Genomic DNA, 21,022 nt, shown 5'->3' with positions numbered 1-21,022 from the left:
AGAAATGTTGCCATAAAGGAAAGCTGTTGTTTGGTGACTGTCTCAAGTGCATGACGGACCATCGTTGAAAAAAATAACAGTATAGCTGAAACACTGGTATTGTGCCACATATAACAGAAAAAGAAACCTTGGAAGTTACATCTCCGTGAAATAAGCAGTCGTCTTGTTCCTTCTTTCGTGTCACTTTAGCAGATGTAATGCCGTGAGGTAACACATAATAAACTAAAGCCACACCATAATATACGATAGATACTGTAAGACTGCGCACTCCAAAGATTTAAGCTAGAGGTTATTACTTTTGCTACTGGCAGCATGCACGATCTTGTGACAGAGATGTCCCTAGTGCGTCGCAACTTTGGAACTTCCGTCACTGCAGAGACTGTTGGCTCAGCAGACACAGAATACGCTTAGTCTCTGCGCTTTCCTGTGCCGATGTTATACAACCAATACCTCACTATACGCTTTGATGAGAGCGCAAACATTCGCAGTTGGTTTCGGACGGATTATTAGGACGCGCGGTGTGTTATTGCAGTGAAAGATACTGAAGCAAAACAGATTGGCGCATAAACTACAAGCCAAGGCGGGCGGCCTATATCTACATACCATGCTTGACGTCTAAACTGGAAATTGTAAACCACCAGGCGTGGTAAATAAGTGAGGCACGCGCTGAGAAAAAGCGCGTATAGAAAAAGAGATTTTGCAACTGGAAGAGCAGTTGGTCGTGTGGACTAGCAACTCAGCGGCGGCACTCACTTCCTCTGGCAGGAAGAGCAGAGCAGCACAATGCCCAGCACGGCACCCAAGAAAATGACGCTGCTGAGGGCGATGATCGCGATCTCAGTGGTGCCCATCTGACTGATCTTCTCCTGCACAGACACGCCCTGAATGCGCCGGATTCGGAACGTCTCCAGGTAGCGCACGATCACTTGCGAGTTCTCGTTCAGCACGCTGAAAAAGAAATTGAAGCCGTCGACTGATGAGCGAAGAACGAATGGTGTGCACGTCGGATACTAAGCGCCGAGAGTGCATTAAATGCATACTTCAGGCGCAGCTTTGCTGAGCGCTACTAAACGCACTATACACTACGAAAGAGACGAACAATATAAAGCTCTAACACAAATGGTCTTTACGTACTTGAGGAGCGTGTCCGTGTCAACGATCTCATTGGTATCCTTGTTGATTGCGTACAGGAATAAATCAGACCTAAAATTGAAAGAAACATTGTCAGGATACGCACGCGTGCTTCAGCTGCATTTAAGAAAAGTAATGAAATGCATGGCGCACAGGAATATTTTTTTTTAATTCTGCATATTTCAATGACAGTGTGTCTGCAGGACCTATAAATTATCTAGAAACATAGATGCTCATTGTTTGCAGTGTATCTTCGTCGCTAGACACCAACAACAGTGCAAGCAATTACGGTCCGCCGCGCCGCTCTAAGTTACGCCCACGTAGAGTGACGGTTCCTAATCTCAAACATCTAATAACGACTCACGATTCTGGATGTTCCATTTCGTCCTCGTGATGAGGTTCTAGCTTCGCCATCTTCACTTGGAATCCCGTGATGTTACCGAGGTACCTGATACACAAAAAATCGACATTATGAGAGCATGTACACGTATTGTGTGTTCACTCAGCGCCGCGAACGTGACTTCTTCCTTAAGTTATCGAAGCATACGTGCAAGAAAGAAAACACCGGAATCACATTCAGTGACGAGAAATCCTTACCCAAGTATTCTGTCAATGTGTTGCTCAACGTGCACCGGAGGAGTGTCAGTGACGAAAAGGACTAGTTTTGTTTCCGGCAGCACGTAAACCTGAAAGTGGGATTATATCATTAATGAAATGTCACGCTCTTGTGTGATCAAATTTGTGGAGGAAGCACACCAAGTTCTGATTTTCAGAACCGGAACAGATTTGCTGCACGCTGTTCATGAAGGTTGCAGATGGAAATGAGAACCTTGACCCGTATTGATACTTGACCCGTATTCACAAAAAGCTCTTACGCTTAAATTCTTCGTAAGAGCAGCTTCCGACCAATCATGAAGCTGGACATATTATAAGCGTAGGTGACCGGCCAATAGCAAATAACACTTACGAAAGAAAAGCTTTGTAAATACAGGCCTTTGACCTGTATTCACAAAGAAGTTCGTACGCCAGGGCGGTTGGTGAAAACAGGGCCAGCGAATGGTGATAACGAGCATATTATTAGCGATGGTGATAGACCAATGGAAAACGTCTCTTATAAAAACTAAAAGCGCTGTGAGTATGTTCAGCATCACATTTCGCCGGCAGCTGCTTTTACGAACCGTTTTTAGCGTAAGAACGTTTTGTGAATACGGGCCCTCATTCTCAAAGCTGTTTTGTGGCTGTTCCCGGCGGTGAACAACGCGCTTGTTAGAGACAGAAGTCGCTGCACATTTAATAAAGGTACAATGTCAAAAGCGGTTCAATAGCGCTGATGTTCTTTTCAATTGGCTGGCTGGGACACAAAGCACCAATGGAATATGGCGGAATAATTAGACGGGAAGCTGCATCATGAAGTTGTTTGCTTCTGTAAGCTGGCTTTGACGTAAGGCACATGCAAGTGTCGCTGCACCATTTCATCATGTTAGGCTACTACAGTACCAGAAAGGGTTAAACAGTCCTTCATAGTCTTTCGTGAGAAAATCGCGCTACGAGTGCTCGTAGCAACTTACAAAGACATTGGCGACGGCAGCGTTGCCTCCTTCAGAGCCCTCGCGGTCGACGGCCTTGACATCGAATCCGTACATTTTCCCACCGTCCAGGGAGAAGGTAACCACAGAGCGCACCACGCCGGTCACTGGATCGATCTGGAACTTGGACGACGCATCCTCGGGCTTCTGGATAATTTCGTAGCGGATGGCGCCGTTGAAGCCTGTGTCGGCGTCGGTGGCCTGCCCAGGAGCCGGAACGAAAAGTGCGTGATCAGGATAGAAAAGAATAAATTAAAAAATGCGCTTGTTGAGGCCTTACTTAGAGACAATGAAGACCGACTAAAGACCGAGACTTTTGAGAGTTTTTGGTGCAATACATCAATAGCGTGCGCCCTGGTGGCGCTGTAATGCATAAGAAACGTTCCATACTGATCGTAGCAACATGTTTATCGCACAAACGCATCCCTGCTGCTTCGAGAAGACTAGCTTTTATAAGTAGGATGCGTGCTCTTTGAGCACTTTGATGGCGTTTTTCAGTGGCCTAGAAGCGCGAGTTGCAGCAAAAACATAATTGGCGCATTTATATGTTCGCTCAGTGGAAAGCTCCATTAGTGTAGAACCCCTGTTGTGGAAGCACGGTATCTACAGCAAGCACAATAAGCGTGGGGTTTAAGATACGAGAAATGCTACTGAGATGGATAAGCAGATATGCTCCTTGGAGAAATGACGTGGTGAAAACACAACGAAGGCGTTGTATTTGAAGGTGAAGCGTTGTAAAGGAAATACCTTACGAATAAAAAGAACACTCGCGTAAGTATATAGGCAGCTGAAAAAAATATATTTGCGTTCATGGGCCCATGCGGATCTCCCGTTAAATATAACTGCGCGAGGATCGTCTATATTCTGGCACTGACTTCGGAGTCCGACACCAGTCTTAGGCGTCCTGCTCTCTTGTTCTTCCATAATGTTTGTCCATGGTGAAGAGTGGCGTTGCCAACCACGTAAATCCATATACTGCTTCTATGCAAGCGTTCCATTTCTTTCTTCCAAAAGTACACCCACTGGACGACCAGTACAGAGAAAGCGAGGTGCGTCTAAGCGTGAGGCAGGCTGGAGTGGCGCTTACGCCTTCCGTCACCTGGCCCTGTGGTCCAACACCTGAAAACTCGATGAACTGTCCAAAGTGTGCTGCTCCAGCTTCTACTACAGGTGACATTCACCGCTTGTCGTGGCTTTGACAATGAACGAGGGCTACTCGAGAAGTGATACTAAACCCCGTATTCAATGATGCACCTTAACTTCAAGCCTACGCTTGACTTGATCTAAACGACGCCTGTCGTGAACGCGCCGAAGGAAACGCAATAAGCGTCTTTGGCACGTTCACGCTAGGCGCCATTTATATCAAGTCAAGCATAGACTTCTAGTAAGGGTGCATGTCTGAATACGTGGGTAAGAGTTGCCAAGGTACGAGGGGATCAGACAGATATTTATAGGCGTTGGCTCATGAACGATAAATTCGCTAAGCCACTACTGCAATTTCTGCATGAGGAGGCCCTCTGCGTATTTATTTAAATAACCATATATGCTGCAGAGCTAGATGCAATGAACGAAGAAAAAAAAGAAATGGGACTCACGTGCAGCTTAGTGACTTGATAGCCGAAGGAGGCCTCGAGAGGCACGGCGGCCACAATGGGCTTGCCCTGGTGGTCGAAGACGGGCGAGTTGTCGTTTTCGTCACCCACGTTGACCACGACGAGGGCCTCGTCGAAAGCGACGTGCGCCGACTCCTCCTCGGGCTTCCTGCTTTTCTTGGCCGCTGCAATCGCGAGACGACAAGAGAACGCCGGTTGACCGACACACGAACCACTTTGTAAAAACAAGAGCTGGAATAATAAGCAAAATGCAGTGACATTCCTCTATCGTGCGTCTATCTTGCACGAATGGCAGCTCTTCAGCTCGGTGTTGTGCCAGGTAAGTCATGTCGGTTCTTCGACTTTGTTGACAGGGAAGAAAATGACCGCGCGAACCTCTGACATTGATCTCTTTCGCGGCAAATTCTCACGTGCGTTATTCACATTAAAACAATTCATCTTTTATCTCTTTCTTTCTTTCTTTTCGGCGACAGCCTCTTAGGAGCTCTTCCCCTACTCGAAAGGGGGTTGCAGCGTGTAACCACTATCGCCAAGCGCTGCAAGAAATAAGTACCAGACTCCTGAGACCCCTGGATACTCTCTTAATTGGAACCTACACGCCAGCTGCGTCCGCCCGCCGTTCCGTTCTTATGTTCTGCGTATACGGACTGTACAAAACGTGCCGCTCGCGCATGCGCGACGTACACGGAACTCTCTAATTCCAGACACGTATTGCGCCAGACACGGATTTGCTCGCGCGGACAGCCAACACGTACTTGTGGGGAATGCAGTCTTCTGTATTTTTTTTTTTTAGATCAACGAATAACTCAATACTTTTGAGACGACCAATCGTTAGATTGTATTCTGTTCCTTCAAATGCGAGAAGTTTCAAATACAAATAAGTTCATCAGTTGCCGAGCCAAGACAATTTCCAGTTTCCCGCGCATTGATCGAGACAAGGGCGCCTGACGTAAAGCTGATTCTCATGTGTACCTTTCACTAGCACGCAAGTCGATAACTACGAATTCAAAGCTACATTCTGCAAAGAATAAACACTGCTGCTTTGCAGCAAAGCAGTCGCTTGTACACGTGAAGAACAATGCTAAGCAGAAATGGCCTGGTGAAATCTCGATATTACGCGTGTTTGTTCTCCAACCAACCTTGTTCAATCCTCGTCTGCTTGACTGTATAGTGGGCCTAAATTCATCTACACTGTTAAAATTGAGAGCAGGAATTAAAATTTGTGCTGTTTGAGCGCGCCCTAAATACGCATTCCAGCCACCTGCGACTGCCCTCAACGGCGGGCGTTTACGGCGTGCGTACCACGATCGATGCACCGCCCGATGTGTCACCACTTTAAATGGGGAGACGCTGTACTATCGAGACGCATTAAAGACAACCAAACAGCTGCACGCCAGTTTCAAGTGCTCACCCTCAAATCAGCGGAAACGCGAGTTATGCATTTTGACCGACAATGCGTGTCCGCCAAACTATGCAAGTCTCAATTGGCCATTTCCTCTACTCCTTTAAGGTGAAATACATATTTACTGCAAATAAGACATTTGCCGTACTTACGGCAATTATGTTTTTCAGTGAAGACCAGCTACGCCAAGAAGCAGTTCTCTCAATCTACGTATATAAACGTTGCAGACCGTGGCAGAATAAGTGCAACGGCAAGCTAAACGTGTCGGTGCAGATAAATAATGTTGTACTCGCTAAGAGGCTTCAGCATGACCAAAGAGCGCGAAAAACCACATGAAGCACGTCGCCCGGAACTCGTAGACCCGGCGACTTTGACACCCCTCTGACGAAGGGCGCTTCATCAACTATCACCGTGACTGTGCTACGAGTTCTGCGCAGCACATTAACTTAAGTGCGATATGTCCTATTTGACTAATTTCGTTTACAAATTTGATCCTTGGGTTTATCTTTCAAGCAGACCCCACAAGATGAAAGCTTATAACAGCTTCAACCGCAGAACTTCCAAGCTTGCACTTTTCTCGGAAGACGCTTGCCACAGTGAATGGTAAAGCGACACTTACCCGCACTCTCTCGCACAGCTCGGCCCACTCGTTTCTTGTTCATGGCACGCACTTTGACCACGTATTTGGGAATGGCTTCTCTGTCCAGGCTAGAGGTCACCGACAGTCGGCCTGTGTCGGGCTCGATAGCGAAGAGTCCTGTGGCGATAGGAATGACCGCGTATTGACCGTGCATTCTAAATGATGTAGTGCCTGCTACCAGAATAATTGCGTACACATGGACCTCATAAAGTTTCGCAATGTTTCAAGTGTAGTACCTGCCACGTACGTGCTCATCGCTTCTGGGTAGGCAGTGTACGCGTGAAAGCTCCATTAATGTTACTGTTATCTCACAAATGTTTAAAGCAAAAAAGGGGTATGGCGTCACTGCCGGGGGCCGGTATCTTCTCACATACACCGTCATGCGAGCTGAATCGCGGTGCTCCCTACGCGAAAGTGGAACTAGCTACTCGTTTATTGCATGCTCACGACCCCCCCCCCCCCTCCCTAATCAAGCCAGAAGCCAAGTAAACAAGAAAGTTCAATGGGCAAAACGGAAGACAACAGCATTTAACTCTGCTACTAGGCTGTTGCGAAAATTACTTCTACATTTGAAGAACACTCAAAACAACACTCGTTAGCCGGGTTAATATGTTGCTGATAGTCATCTAATTGCTTCAGATGCTAATTCAAGTGACATAATTACGCAGAGTATCATTCATCTTATTATTTATATGAGGTTTCGCGCCTACCCAGAAAGTCGTCCGTATACTCGAGAACGTTTCCTAGAAGCAGCAGCCAACTAATCATGGTGCAAAGCAAGTTGATAGCTTGGAAGTACGGTCGCTATCACTAAGAGGTTGCAAACACAAAGCTTCGTGAATTCAGGCGCCTTAGTGTATTACGACAGACGCTTACCGTTGTAATTGTTGCCAACTATCGCATACTGAACGGGCCTGTGAGCGATTTCTTCTGTTGCGTTCAGGTCAAGAATAACCTGTGGCGCCAGCTGATTTTCGAACACAAGCACCTCATACATTCGAAGTGGGAACAAACGCACTCCTTGTCCGCTACCGATGATGATGTTGACCTGGAAGACGAAGGAAATGAGTATAGAAATTATGACATTGCAACATTGCAAGGAACAACGAGAAAGCAATACAAGATTCGTTAGCATGATCATAGAAAGGATGAGAGTAAAGTTGCAGAGCTGTATATATTTTCAAAGCACCTATCGATGTCGATTCATATGTGTTCTTCCAACTTTCGCTACAAGCAGGCAAAAGCCCTTTTACAAACACTGCGCAACTAAGCTCGTCCTAGAACATCGAGACAGAAGTACACGATTCGTTACCATGATCATATGTAATTAGGCTTCATTTAGTGCAACAGTGAGATACGAGACACTTAGACGAGGGCGCGAGTACGCGTTTTGCGTTTCCCAACACTAGACAAAGGCGCTTCCAAACGTAAGGAATGGCAAGCTTAATCCACATCCAAACTGCCTAATCGCCCAATTACTGCAAGCTTAGCTGAACGCACAGCGTGCCAGCTGCTTCCGGAAGTATACGTGCACTCACCTCGGCGTGGTCAGATTTTGGCGGGTCTCCGTCGTCGGTGGCCGACACGACGAGTCGGTAGTGGCTCTGATGGATGCTGTCCAGTGCCTTGGCAAGTCGAATTTCACCCGTGCTAGGCTCCACCGAGAACGTGTCTACCTCGTTGGGATCTTAAATAAAGTCAAAAGCAGACGCAACACAGCTCAGACAAGGTGACAGATACTACGCAAAGCGCATTCAACACTGGCACGTGCGCTTTCGAGCGAAATATCTATAGGGTTGCTGAAAAGGCAATCCTCTTTATTGTGAAAAATTAGAGAACTTGAAAATGTTTTTTTTTTTTGATGCACATGAATTACATTTTTGAGATGCGCAAGTGCACGTATTCCGCGAAATTTCGAGGCACACAGTGTCCATTCAACAATCATATAGTAGCTGCGTGTTAACTATTGTGATGTTTCTCGTACTTCTTCTTAATGACTTGGCCAGGTTCGGGCGCGGCGAACCCCCCCCCCCTTTCTCGCTTCCTCCTCATGCAGGGACGCCGCACACACTTTTGTGCATTTTCCCTTTAACTCACTGCAAATTAATAATACCTAGGTTGCATAGAACTTAGCTTATCAGCAAGAAGAAGAAGAAGAAGAAGAAGAAGGGGAAGAAAAAGAAGAGGAGCTTGAAGCCAGCACATTTTATTCATGGTGTTTTTTTTTTCATTATTAGCCGAAAGTCATACAAAATCAGCCCACTTAATTCAATCAAACTCAAATGCCAAATGATGTGTCTGAATTGTGCCTTATAGAAGAAGTGAAGGAGGGGACGAGGTGACTCGTCTAGCCTTTAGGGCGCCCACGTAACAACAACTCAAGCAGGAACGCCAACAATAATCTTTGAAGTGCTAGAGCGCACCCACCGCTACCGTCTGCACTCGAGCTATGAATCTGGTGCCCGATTCAAGAAACATCCATTGTGTAAAAGTAGTCTGTGACTGACATGTCTTATATCATAGAGCACGAGGCGAAAACGAGATGAGAGCCAAGGCGCTGGAGAATTACTAACCGCTTTTATTCAAGACAGAAGGGAAGCGGTGATATCGAGCTGAGCGGCACCGCAATCTGCTAATGTCGCAGTGACTCTGCTCTGACACTGAAAAGTGTTGCGTCGCATCCCGCTATGTGGACACCACTAGAAACACGCCCTTCACTGGCTCCATACCCAAGTGGCTCCCAAATGCCATAGTTATTCGTAACTGCGTAGTTATCCCTTGTTCTCGTACAGCTGCACAATGCGATCACTACGAGTTATACGGCTTTCCCTGAAAGAAAATTAAGATAGCATAAACGAGCTAATAATTATGACTTCCCATCAGTGGTGAACTTACTGTCCAGCGTGTAGAGGAAGTTGCCGGGTCCAGCGTCCAGGGTGTAGACAACGTCGCCGACACGTGTGTTTTCGGCCACCTCGAGAGTGTAGACAGATTTGGGGAACTCTGGCACTACATCGTTGCGATCGGTCACAGTGACCCAGAGCTTGGCCGTCGCGCTCATGCTGGGCTTGCCCTGGTCGTACGCCACTACGGTCATGTTATAGAATTCCTGCTTCTCGAAGTCCAGCTTGCTCAAAGTCCACACGGTGCCGTCTGTTAAGGGGAAAAAATAGTAAAGGGAGTGCACAAAACGAGAGCGTTAACAAGAGTCTCTTGAGCGCTTGCTTCATTTTGTCCAATGCGTATACGTTGCCTTTCTGCCATGACGGGGAGTTAGCTTGTTTTAATCCAGGGAGCAGCATTAGTCATTTTTACTTTGTATTACTATACTGAGACGTGTCTGGAGTAAAGGCATAAGTATTCGTTCAAGAGTGTCCTTTCACAGTTCCATGAATAATCTGGAGCTGTGGCTGGCGCTGTCGTAACCGTAAGGGTTTTATTATGCTGTACCACTCGCACACATGCGAAGGAAAATACGACAAAGAAAGAGGCTCTGTTGAAGAAACGCCATTGTGAAGGCCCCTTATTAAATTCTGCAGCATCTTTCGTTCCGTTTATCGGACGCTCACAAACGCCTGTAATTATCTCCTCTGGCACACCTTCTCTGTCCTAGCGTTTTTTCCTAGTGTGTAATTCGAGTACTCCCTTATTAGCAAATTATAATATTAACTACATGACACGACCGAAATAGCTGCTCACCGATTGTACAGAATGTTAAAACGTCTTAATAGATTTCACAGTGTTGCACCGTGCGTCGGATTGCAAGTTGATTAGAAACATATGAGCAGTAATTCTCCGGCCTAGTTTTAATTACAGTCTATTCTTACTTGTACATTTGTCTCTACGCATGCTTAGATAATTCGCCCTTTATGAGTTTTCTAGTCGTGAAACAAAACGTAAAAATACAGACCTTTGCTGTCAATGTAGAATTTGTTATCATGTCCACCTCCAAGCTTGTAGAAGACGAGACCATTTTCACCAGTGTCAGGATCGAATGCGCGGATCTGTGTGACCTGAAATGCGAAAAGAACCAAAGAAACAATTCATACATGATTTACAAAGACTAAACACGATGCCTCGACGTCTACATTTCAACGAACAATAACCAGGTTAATCGTACCTTTTGACCAGGGTCGAGGTTCTCCGGAATTTGAGCCAAGTACGGGTCAGTGAAGAACCTTGGTTTCTCGTCGTTGGCGTCTTCAACGGTGACAGTAATGTTCACTGTCGAGTTTTGTGGAGGGTCTCCGTTGTCCAAAGCCTGAATCCAGGAAGGGCAAAAAAAAATTATTTGACTCTTGCTGGCTTTACCTTAATGACAGTAAAACGCGGAAACAGGCAAACAAACAGAAAAAAAGCAGATAAGTCAATTTTACTCACAAGAACATGGAAGTAATACTTGAACTTGGTTTCTCTGTCTAGTATACCAGTGGCAAACAGTTCTCCTGTATGCACATCTACATGGAAAGGAAGGTCTGCGAAGTGAGAGAGAGAGAACGAAAAACGAGGAAACACGCTTGTTAGGAGTTGCGTACGCTTACTGAATGAAATGTTCATGGCGTTGGGATTGCGCGATATGCTGCAATTACACTTTTTTTGCTAAATTTCCGCGTGCTTCCACTTTTGTTAGGTGCATCACGTACATCGGTCAACGTCTGTGGTGGTTCAGATGGGTCCATGATTAAATTTTGCTTGTATCTCTCTATTTTGCCTCTTGTTGTGATCATTATTCACTAATTTCGTAGCCTATTCGTATCGTATTTCACGCGCAATTACATCGACCTTGCCTTATTTAGCGTCGACACTTGGTTGACTCTTTCTTTTCGTTTGTTCGTTCGTTTCTTTTCGTTGTTCGTTTGGCGAGGTGGGCCGATTCTGGAGATAGTGCAGTCTATGGTATAATGTGGTTAATTTTAAACTATTTTGGTGCCAATTACGCTCATACGGTTAATTTTATCTACTCTGCGACTAATTAGGGAGTTTTAGATTTTGCCTACCCATAGTTAGCTAATGAAAACCGCCGGGCGTATAGAAGAACACTGAAAGGTACACAAAAGAACGCAAGCAGGGTGTGGCGTGGTGCGCAAAGGTTTCTTTTGGTACCCAAAACCGTTTGCATACACAAAATCTAAAACTCTTTATTCTCGCTTTTCGGGGCGCCATCGAAGCCGCCTTCCAGACAGCATTACTTCGCGCGAGCACTGCTTAGTCCATGTAAACTCTTTCATTTCCCAATAGCGTGTGGTACGATGGCTTTCCCTCAACATATCCCTATCTACGGCGCTGCACCCTTTCCAGGGATATAGTAGAATGTGGTTCATTTTCGACTATATTGGCGCTAATCACACCGGTACCGTTAATTTTACCTACTCTGCGACTAATTCTCACCTCTTGTCTCGTTGAGACACACATTTTGACACCTTTTTCAGGTTCGTACTACACTCCAATAAAACGAAATTACCCCTTTTGTTAAGAGAAGACAAACTAGATAGCCAGAAACCCGTGTGAAGTCCCCTAAGAATATTTTGTCTTCCACGAATACAAATGCACAAACGAACTGTTCGGATACAGGGAAGAATATCCGACATCTAATAAGCTGAAATTTAATTTATGCAGTAGAAATCGCCACCAGTGCTAGGTCGGCACGTGACAAGCGTCGCAACGTTGCTGGCGTAAATTTTGTCGTTGTCACGCGGATGGCGATGACCGCCTCGCGTCTTGAAACGTGGGCTGTGCGGCGCTCTAGTTTTGTTGTTCACTTTGCATGGTAAGCCTGTACCAAATAAATTGCATTCATGGCGACCAGTGGCCTTATGCTATACCAAATGATACGCTGATAACGTTACAACGGAAATGTGGAGATGACACATACTCTGATCTTTCCTTGCAACGATGGCGTAGTCGACGGCGCCGTTTTTCCCGCGGTCCTCGTCGACTGCCCGGAGCACACCCAGCCTTGCGCGCTGTTCCTTGTAGTTGCCTTCTGAGATGCTGAAGCTGTATTCGGGCTTCACGAAGGTAGGCTTGTGGTCGTTGACGTCCAGCACAGTGATGTTCACCACTATCAGGTTGGCCAGGCCACGGCCGTCTGACGCGGATACATTCAGCAGGTACACCGTCTCGGGCTTCAGCGCACCCACCACGAAGATCTCGCCTGCGAATGAGCGCACGTTAGCTCTTTCTTTCTTTTTAACATGAGCTCTCTTGACCGACTGGTACTTCACATAGGGGGCTGTACTGAGGCGTTTCAGCGAGCCTCTGTAATAACAATCAGGCGAAAGTACGTTTTAGGTCTGATGGAAGTAGAATTTTTACACCATTCCTTTCTAGATAGGTAACTCTCCGCCGACTAACATTGGTAGGAGCCGGTACAATGACCGCCTTTGTTCACCTTCTAGGTACTTCGGGAATAAGTTCACCTGAACTGAAAGAACGAGAATTTGAACCTCTCATCAGAACGTGTTCGAGGATACAGACTAATTTATGAAAGAGCTCCGATGGGATGGCAGGTACTGAAATCAAAGTGCGCTGAAAACACGTGTTGACGAGAACACTTAAACCCTGCACAAGACGGGAATTCTTGTTTCAATACCACGTGCGTGTGATTAGCGAATATTCAGGCTCCCAAACTTGTGCACACGAACGGAAGCTGGGCTAACCGACATCAGTCAGCACCGGTCCTATGTCCTCGTCTGTCGTCAGGTTTGGCTCTAAACTCCCTTTCGTGTGTCAATTCTTGGCCCAGCTTTCCATTTTTTGTAAACGTTTCGTTTGCGGAAAGCAAAAGAAAAAAGAAAGAGTAATACCAGCCAGGGAATGTCAACGACCATTTTTGAGACTGCAACAATACGATCATTACTCTGCACTTCCTTTACGACGTCGAACAATTTTACTCCTAGACACCTTTTTTTTTTCTTTTTCTTTTTCTAAATCGCACACTTCTTCTATAAGTCGGGCGCAAATTAATGCGCGATGTGTGCGGCAGGCAGCTCTGGCCTGCGGGTCACACTCAATGGCACAGTAAACTCGGACAAGGCGCAATGTTTTAAAGCCCCAATGTCGGTCCCAAAGACTCACCGGTCTGACGGTCGATCCGCACGTTGCCCCGGGCGCCAGACACGATGGAGTACTCGACCTTGGAGTTGGGCCCCTTCTCATCAGCGTCGATTGCCGACACCTGAGCGACGCGGGCACCCGGCCGTGCCGTCTCTGGAAGCAGTACGCGCAGAGGACCATGCTGGAACGTGGGCGCGTTGTCGTTCTCGTCTTCCACTTTGATGGTCAGGTACGTGGTCGAGGAAAGATTGCCCAAGTCTCGGGCGGTCACCTGCGTGATGTCACCGTCGCAAGATCAGCATACGCTACACGCACCGAAGCACTCAAAAAGGAAAGAAAGGGACGTCGACAAGGTAATTATGCACTTAAAGACACACCTATATGGAGGCACTTACGATGCGCTTGTGTAAAAAAGGAAACGAAAAGCTTGAGTAAGCTTTTTTTTTTTCTGTCTGCGTCAGTGTTCTGCACGAGAAAGAGGCTGGGGAAACTTAAGTTGGTTCTTTATTAGCGCATAAAGGTCTGCCTATGAGCGTATTTGTACGCATATAACATGGCCAAGAATATGACTTGGGGTAAGAGGGAGTGCGGGGGAATAAAAATTATGCATATTCCACGCACTGTGAGAATCGATGTAAACGAAGCTTTCTGTGCTGTTTACTTTGATTGACGATAATTAACGGTGATGTTGACGGCAAACGTTTAATTTCTTCAACATTTTGTCCAACACGGGAGTGGTGAGTTGATGGTAGACGTTACTTTGCGTGCACCACTGCTCTCTCTCTCTTTTTTTTTTTTGCGTAGTACCCAAAACACAAAGGGAGAGGTGTTTGTATGAGGCGTTGTTGTGCGCCATATTTTATAACCTCTGACAGGGTTGAGCGTTGTCATTTCCTCATATGACACATCGCGTTGTGACAGAAGTATTAAACTGTAATTTGATTACGGGGCTGTACGTGCCAAACTACACTCGGATTATGAGGCAAGCCGTAGTGGCGGACTCCGGGTTCATTTTTATACCATGATGTTCTTTAACGTGTTCCAAAATCTAAGTGCACGTGCGTTTTCTATTTCGCCCCGTCGAAATGCGTCTGCCACGAATGGGATGAAATCCGTGACCTCTAGCAATACCATAGCCGTAAAGTTAACACGGCGAGCACAGTAGTGTTGATTTGACGGTCGACCGTTTCCGTAGTGTCTCCTGGACCCTGCGGTGCGCTTTAATTAATGCGGCTCTGCTTCTGCACGCCCTGCATAAGTTTCCCGCTTGATATATTTGTATGGCGTTTATTTTTCAGAACTAGCAGCAAGGTATTGCACCGTACCTTGAACTTAAGCTTATCCTGTTTCCCCGCAGCCGCTGTCGTATATTAGTGGGCTTTCCTTGCCTTCTCACGTCACCTCCCCCCTCTCTTATATGGGAACTGACTCTTCTTCTCCCTCTCCTTCTCCTCTCTACAGTTCTATATGCGCCCCCTTTGGCCTCGCACGTTAGTACAAAGGGAAGCGCTGCAGTTTCTGCAATGCTTCTGAGGGGAGTCACGAATAATCACAGCTGTCAAGCGCCGTTGGCCAAAATTAGATAAGCTATCGCTGCAGGCGTGAGCACAAATGAATCAACGCAGCCTTACTACTCACGGCTTTACTGCACGTATAAAGCAAATTTGAAACTGCACACGGCTGTCATGTGAAAAGCGGAAAGTGGACTTTCGATCAATACCACATACAACTTCCAAGTGTTCCGGGCTATTTCACTGGCGCTTTCACTTTCGCAACCTGTAGCCACGACTCGAAGCTCAAGAAGAGTTGAAAAGCGCTGCACGAGCATTTCATCAATTGGGCACGTCTTGTTTGGATGGCTCGCGAGAATGTCTTCAAACAGACACGGTAATGTCACCCTCTCTTCACGTTATGTCTCTGTTGCTTTCTAATTGAAGCGTCGGAACCTGCAATAATATCAGTGCCATGCTGAGGCGATCCCGAAACCTATTCTTGTTAATGCTCCCGTCTAACGTCTGTCTTCGTCTAACGTGCTCAGTCCTCAGCGACAGCACTGGTTAATCCCTTTTTCACCACTCATCTTCTGCAAGCGGCGTCAGATTTTCACGCGCCTACTTTAGCACATAGTGAACCCAAACGAGGCTGACTGAAAGGTTATACTCACCAGAAGCTCGTAGCGGTCGGCGAGTTCACGGTCAAGGACGGTGACTGGATTTCCACCGCTGAAAATCACCACTCCAGAGTCTAGGATTGTGAACAGGTCGCTGCCCGAGCCGCCAAGAGAGTAGTGGACCACGGAGTTGTTACCGCTGTCGTTGTCGACGGCCATGATAGTCGGGTTCTTTAGGCAAGAGTAACGAAAAGATGAAAAAAAAATTTCAAGGCATGTAAATTAGACGAAAATATCAACATGGCCTTTCAAGGTCCCATGCATGCGTACGTGTATCTACTGCTCGAAGGACGGGACACTAAGAATGAAGAGAAACAAACTAGCGCCGTTCGTAGCAATGTATTCGCAAAAATTCACCCAACTGTCAAATGTATTTACGCTTCTTCCTTTATTGTTGCACACTCATTTATACACGAAGTGCGCAAAATACTCAAATACTCAAATACACATATACACAAAAATAAGAAGAAAGCTCCAGATTGCACGGAATCTTTGGTTCCAATAACACAGTTACTGCGAACAGCACACACAAGCCGTCGTCCCTTTAATATATCTCTTTAAAATAATATTGTAATATAACTGTAATATAAAAGGAGGTGTATATTTTCGTAATGTCATGCAGTCATTGAAATCGTACGTTGTAGGCAAGTGGCCAAAATTAAAGTGTATATATAATAAAAATAATGCTGATACTTGCAAGAGTCCTAAATTTATTTTTGTGAGCACTTAAGAATGAAGAGAAGCTGCGGAAATCGATTACAAAACAGAGATACGCTATGACCGAAGCCACAGAATATGGTAATAATATTTAAAGCCAGCTGTAGAGAGCGGAGGCAGAGAAAAAATACCGCTTTCACGCGTATACGAAAGAGCATTTCCCTACGCTGCACGTTATCACAACTCTTACCTAGCAATTTTACATTTACTTTGTCTACTCTGGTCTCCAGGTAGTCACGATAATAAGTTCAGCTATGTTTATCCTGCGTAGTCCCTCAAGCAGCTGCTCTTCAGTTTTTCGTACATCGCCGTACAGCAATTTAACACTGAGAAAACATAAACAGGGACCTAATTCAAAAAAATCAGTTCGTACGCTAAAGCGCTTCGCAAGAAGAGGCCGACCGTGGCAGCGAACATTAGTGAACGTGATCGGCCAGTGACAAACAATTCTTACGAACGACCTAAAGCTTCGCGAATTTCGCCCCGACTTCACATGATAATGTTTCCTTACCACTGTGACTAAAGTTCCCGGAGGCGAGTTTTCCCTGATGGTTCCCTGGTATGACTGCATGAACGTCGGTACCTCGTCGTTGACGTCGACGACTTCTACGGACACTTCGCTGACGCTCTGAAATCAAGAGAAAAGAGGATGCTACAACACGAATCTGCTGACGTGCCCGCATGAAGTTTTGTGCCGCAACAAAGCTAAATTATTATTCGCAGGAGGTTTGAGGTTGAAGCACAACATGTCTAAGGGAACTCGGCTGACAACGCCGTTACAGAGACCCGCTAGTAAAGTGAAAATATCTTTGCCACATTACAGAGGAGGCGAAGAATTCGTATAACAGGCGTCGCGCGTTCTGACGACAATATGCTCAATAGCGTGTGATGTCAGCTGCACTCACCACTTTGGTTGTCGGTCGCTTCTCTTCCAGCATGACCGTAAACGTGTACTTGCTCCTCTTCTCACGATCCAGGCCGATCTTTGTGAATATTTCTCCATCCTGCAGCGAGGCGTCGCCGAGAAAGGATTACCATTGGCGATAAGCATCTGTATACCGCTGTGCTACATGCGGTTAAGTCCTAAAGAGAAAAGCGCGGCAATGGCTGCAAGCCGCTTACCTTTGTGATGTTAAAGAAGGGTCGCACTTCAGTGTTGATAATGCTGTAGCGCATCTGGCTGTTGGCGCGGATGGTCCTCGTCTGGAGTTCCACTTGGCCCACGATTGCACCCGGGATGTTCTCGAGAACCTTGAACTTGTAGTGGAGCTGGTCAAACCTCGGATCACGCTCCTCGGCTTCGCTGACGTAAATCTTCATGGGAGCCTGATGAATGATCAAAGCAGACGTACTGATTACTTGAACTGCTCTAAGATGTCGGCCGGCGTTTCCGCACAGCGTACGATTTCAGTTTGTGAGAGTCTGGTTCCTACCTTTCGCATCACGTAAAAGGAACTGCCAGGAAAGACGAAGAAGAAGTAGTGAAATAACAAAACAAAAAAAAACGTCTTGTTTACCATGATAGTGTGTGTAAGCGCGACTAAACGAAGACGTAGAAAGAAACAGATATACAGAGGAGGGGGAGGAGGATGGAACTTTATTATTGCAGGAACCGTTGCGCGGTTTATTCCCGGGTGGTTCCCTCTGACAGGGTTCCATTGGCGATCGCGGCTCGCCGGGCCTGGTCGAGACAGCGCTAAAATACGGTATAAATATATACCGCACGAGCGGAAACAAACGAGACAGCAAAAAAAAGGGGGGGGGGGAGCGCTATAACGTAAAACTATTCCAAACTTTTCTATTCCAATTCTGCAATCAGCCCACCTTGCCTTGCACACGTGCACGGTTCATCGACATGAACTAGTGAATGTTCTTTTTAGCTGTCTCGTTTGTTTCCGCTTGTACGGCATATATTTATCGATGCGTGCGAAAATAAAATCTATAGTTGAAAGTAGCGCTGTCTCTGTGTATATGTTTCTTTCTACTTCCTCATTCAGTCGCGCTTAGACACTCTATCATGTATTCAAACCAACTAGCCCGCCAACGTGTTTTAACCAAGTCTTGCTTACAACTGCCGACGTACTAGGACGGACGCGGTATATCGAAGATGGACCGACGCTGGGGTGACGTTATGGTTGCAGTGCTCACACATGGATGCATAACAGCGGCAGGAAGGCTTCCCATGGCCTGTCGATAGCTGCTCTGTAGGCGACTCAGCTACGCTGACAAGCATTATCGAATTCCAACCTGGAACTCCAGTTTCCGCTCAGACTTCGAGCGCCGGGTAATGGAATGCATTCACCACACGCGTCGTCGACTTCGGTGACACGCTCGCTATCGAGCGCGAACGCGACAACCGTCGCTCTAACAGCGTTTTTCCTGCCGATTTTGTAGCGCGAGTGTTGCCGGAAACAAAACAAACCTGCTAACATTTCACTTTCTTTTAGCTTACGCTAGTTACCGGTGCCAGACCGAAAAAAATATTGCAGGGAAATTTGCATGTGAATCAGCATCAATCGAAGGATGAACTATATCTTTTTTTTATTTCTTACCGTTGTAAACGCGGCTACATTAACGCTCCCGATGCAGCTTACGGAAAATTTATGGAAACGTTCCGCTAATAAATATATGTATAGTGACAGCCAGTTCCGCATAAAAATAACAAGTATACGTATTCGATAGATTATTCCTCTAGAAGTGAAAAAAAAACGAGAAAGAAAATTCTTACCGCTGCTTTCCAGAGGCCGTCATTTGCTTCCACGGTCAGCGAATACTCCTGGCTCTCCGAAATGTCGAGTGCTCGGGTGATGTTCACCGTTCCGAGAACGGGGTCGATCATGAAAGGCACTGGGGTAAACAGTAGACAGGTTAATATGGGTGAGCGGGAAGCAGGCTTTCAGCGTACAGGCAAAAACGGCACCGTTTCGCATCGGGTCTTATTTTAGATGTTGAGATGAAATAACAAAATTAATGTTTTTGGGTACTCTAGACGATCGGCGAAAAATACCGCGTCCGTGGTCAACGCTCGCTGGCCAGCTAATAACGCTCATCAGGATAACGCTGGAAACATCGATCTCGCCTCTTTGGAAGTGTAATTTCGAAGCACCTTTGTGCCTTATGTGGCAATGTTAAACTAACATTCTTACAGATATCCCAAACGAAATGTTTGCCCTCTCAGTATTTTTACTGACGGGATATACTAAGGATTCTTGTAAAAAAGAACAAACGAGGAAACGAACAAACAATTTCGCCAGACACAACGAGACACTCAATGGAGTCGACATTATAACTTTTCTGTTGCACCAAATGATCGCTTAGCTTCGTTTTTCATTATCATGCTCTTCACACGCGTGAGCATTTTATGACGCACACTCACATATTCTTAAATAAATGAGAAGTTTTTCACATATTCATTTATGAGGTACCTTTCTTTGCTCAAAAGATCTGAATTTTAACGCTTGCACTCCGCTTCGACGCCTCTCAATCCGCATATATAGCTTAAAACATACCTACCTGACGGGCACCGCACCTATTTGAAAAAAAAAGAGAAAGTAAGAATGCTCGCGCAGATGCCACCAAGCATGCTCATAAAGCGAATTCACTCGGATCTCGCGATGAGGAATGCCGTCTGTTCCCATTATGCCAGTGTTCGCTTCGAAGTTGCAGAGTTGCGTGGACTGTCCTTCTTTACTAGGAAAAAAAAACATGCTCCAAGCGGAAAAGAACTTCTAGAGAGTGGTAAATGTAGCGCAGTAGACTTCAATTTACGCGTTAACAGTGGAAGATTCAAATCGAGTTTTCACTTCATGAATGCGCAGCCGATTTTCTCGTACCCCCTCTCGCATGCAAGCTCCCTACCACTTGATGAAAGCGGCGTCTCACTTTATCAGCACTGCCACACACGCACGATTATAATATTTGTGCACAACGTGCGGACAAGCGTTCGTTCTCGTGCAGTGGCCGCCTGCTGAGAAACGAGAACCACTTTGAGAAGGCGTGATCGATCCCTTAACTCTTGGTCAAGAACAACAACAAAAAAAGAAAAAAAACGCCTGCCATACTTAGCACCTTGTATGTCGCCCATGTGCGATGACCCGAACTAAATCTCTACAGCACCAGCTACTACACCAAAGAGCAAAAAAAAAAGAAGAAGAAAAGAACAGCGCTGTGCGCCAACGGGCAGCCGCAGCAACCAGCTTCTCGAGAAGGACGACTTCTCGTCACCAGCGTTGTCCCCTGCCGCGTTATGTTTTGTCGACTCGCCCGACTGCGCGGCGGCGTCCCCTCTGTCATTATATTTCGTTCGAACTTTCCGAGATCCAGCAACCTCCGCGCGCGCGGCCTATCGCGCGAAAGAAACTCGCAAGTGAACAAACCACGAAAGAAAGGGGTGAGGGTAAATAAACAATTTTGAGACCGTGCGACTAAGCGCGAAAGCTGAAGAAGAAGAAGAAATAGAAGAAGAAAAAAAGTTTGCCAAGATGCTTTGCTCGGATTTACAGTCAGCAGGGCGAACAGAGCGAGGGAAAATCGAAACCGCGATGTTATCGCTCCTTGCACTGCTCCGATCGAACGACGGATAAACCGCCCGCGTCGCGGCGCCGATGGAAAGCCGTAGTCGTGTCATGTGGTGTTTTCCTCTTTTTCGTTTTCTTATACTTTTTTTCCACTCTGTTTCTTTTACCGCGCTTCGAAAGGCACCGCAGG

The 21,022-nt window shown here is 46.3% G+C and overlaps 1 protein-coding gene across 2 annotated transcripts in view; it reads right to left on the bottom strand.

Moving 5' to 3' along the window:
- Positions 1–21,022, bottom strand: part of LOC135909410 (protocadherin Fat 3-like) — a 347,250-nt gene that overhangs the window by 4,890 nt on the left and 321,338 nt on the right. For both annotated transcript variants that reach the window (XM_065441351.1, XM_065441352.1), the window contains exons 43-62: positions 19,044–19,162; positions 17,438–17,641; positions 17,221–17,319; positions 16,827–16,943; positions 15,593–15,769; positions 13,450–13,699; positions 12,245–12,526; positions 10,753–10,847; positions 10,493–10,633; positions 10,283–10,385; positions 9,268–9,525; positions 7,911–8,059; positions 7,249–7,420; positions 6,352–6,489; positions 4,313–4,494; positions 2,700–2,918; positions 1,729–1,817; positions 1,496–1,579; positions 1,135–1,203; positions 754–948 (exon numbers count right to left, since the gene is read on the bottom strand). In XM_065441351.1, the coding sequence (XP_065297423.1) occupies positions 754–948; positions 1,135–1,203; positions 1,496–1,579; positions 1,729–1,817; positions 2,700–2,918; positions 4,313–4,494; positions 6,352–6,489; positions 7,249–7,420; positions 7,911–8,059; positions 9,268–9,525; positions 10,283–10,385; positions 10,493–10,633; positions 10,753–10,847; positions 12,245–12,526; positions 13,450–13,699; positions 15,593–15,769; positions 16,827–16,943; positions 17,221–17,319; positions 17,438–17,641; positions 19,044–19,162 (3,142 nt within the window). The remainder of the gene's footprint in view (positions 1–753; positions 949–1,134; positions 1,204–1,495; positions 1,580–1,728; positions 1,818–2,699; positions 2,919–4,312; positions 4,495–6,351; positions 6,490–7,248; positions 7,421–7,910; positions 8,060–9,267; positions 9,526–10,282; positions 10,386–10,492; positions 10,634–10,752; positions 10,848–12,244; positions 12,527–13,449; positions 13,700–15,592; positions 15,770–16,826; positions 16,944–17,220; positions 17,320–17,437; positions 17,642–19,043; positions 19,163–21,022) is intronic.

The sequence above is a fragment of the Dermacentor albipictus genome, chromosome 1 (genome assembly GCF_038994185.2).
Source record: "Dermacentor albipictus isolate Rhodes 1998 colony chromosome 1, USDA_Dalb.pri_finalv2, whole genome shotgun sequence".
NCBI classification, from domain to species: domain Eukaryota; kingdom Metazoa; phylum Arthropoda; class Arachnida; order Ixodida; family Ixodidae; genus Dermacentor; species Dermacentor albipictus.
Note: the sequence above shows the minus strand (reverse complement) of the source record. Positions and strands in the feature narration are given on the sequence as shown.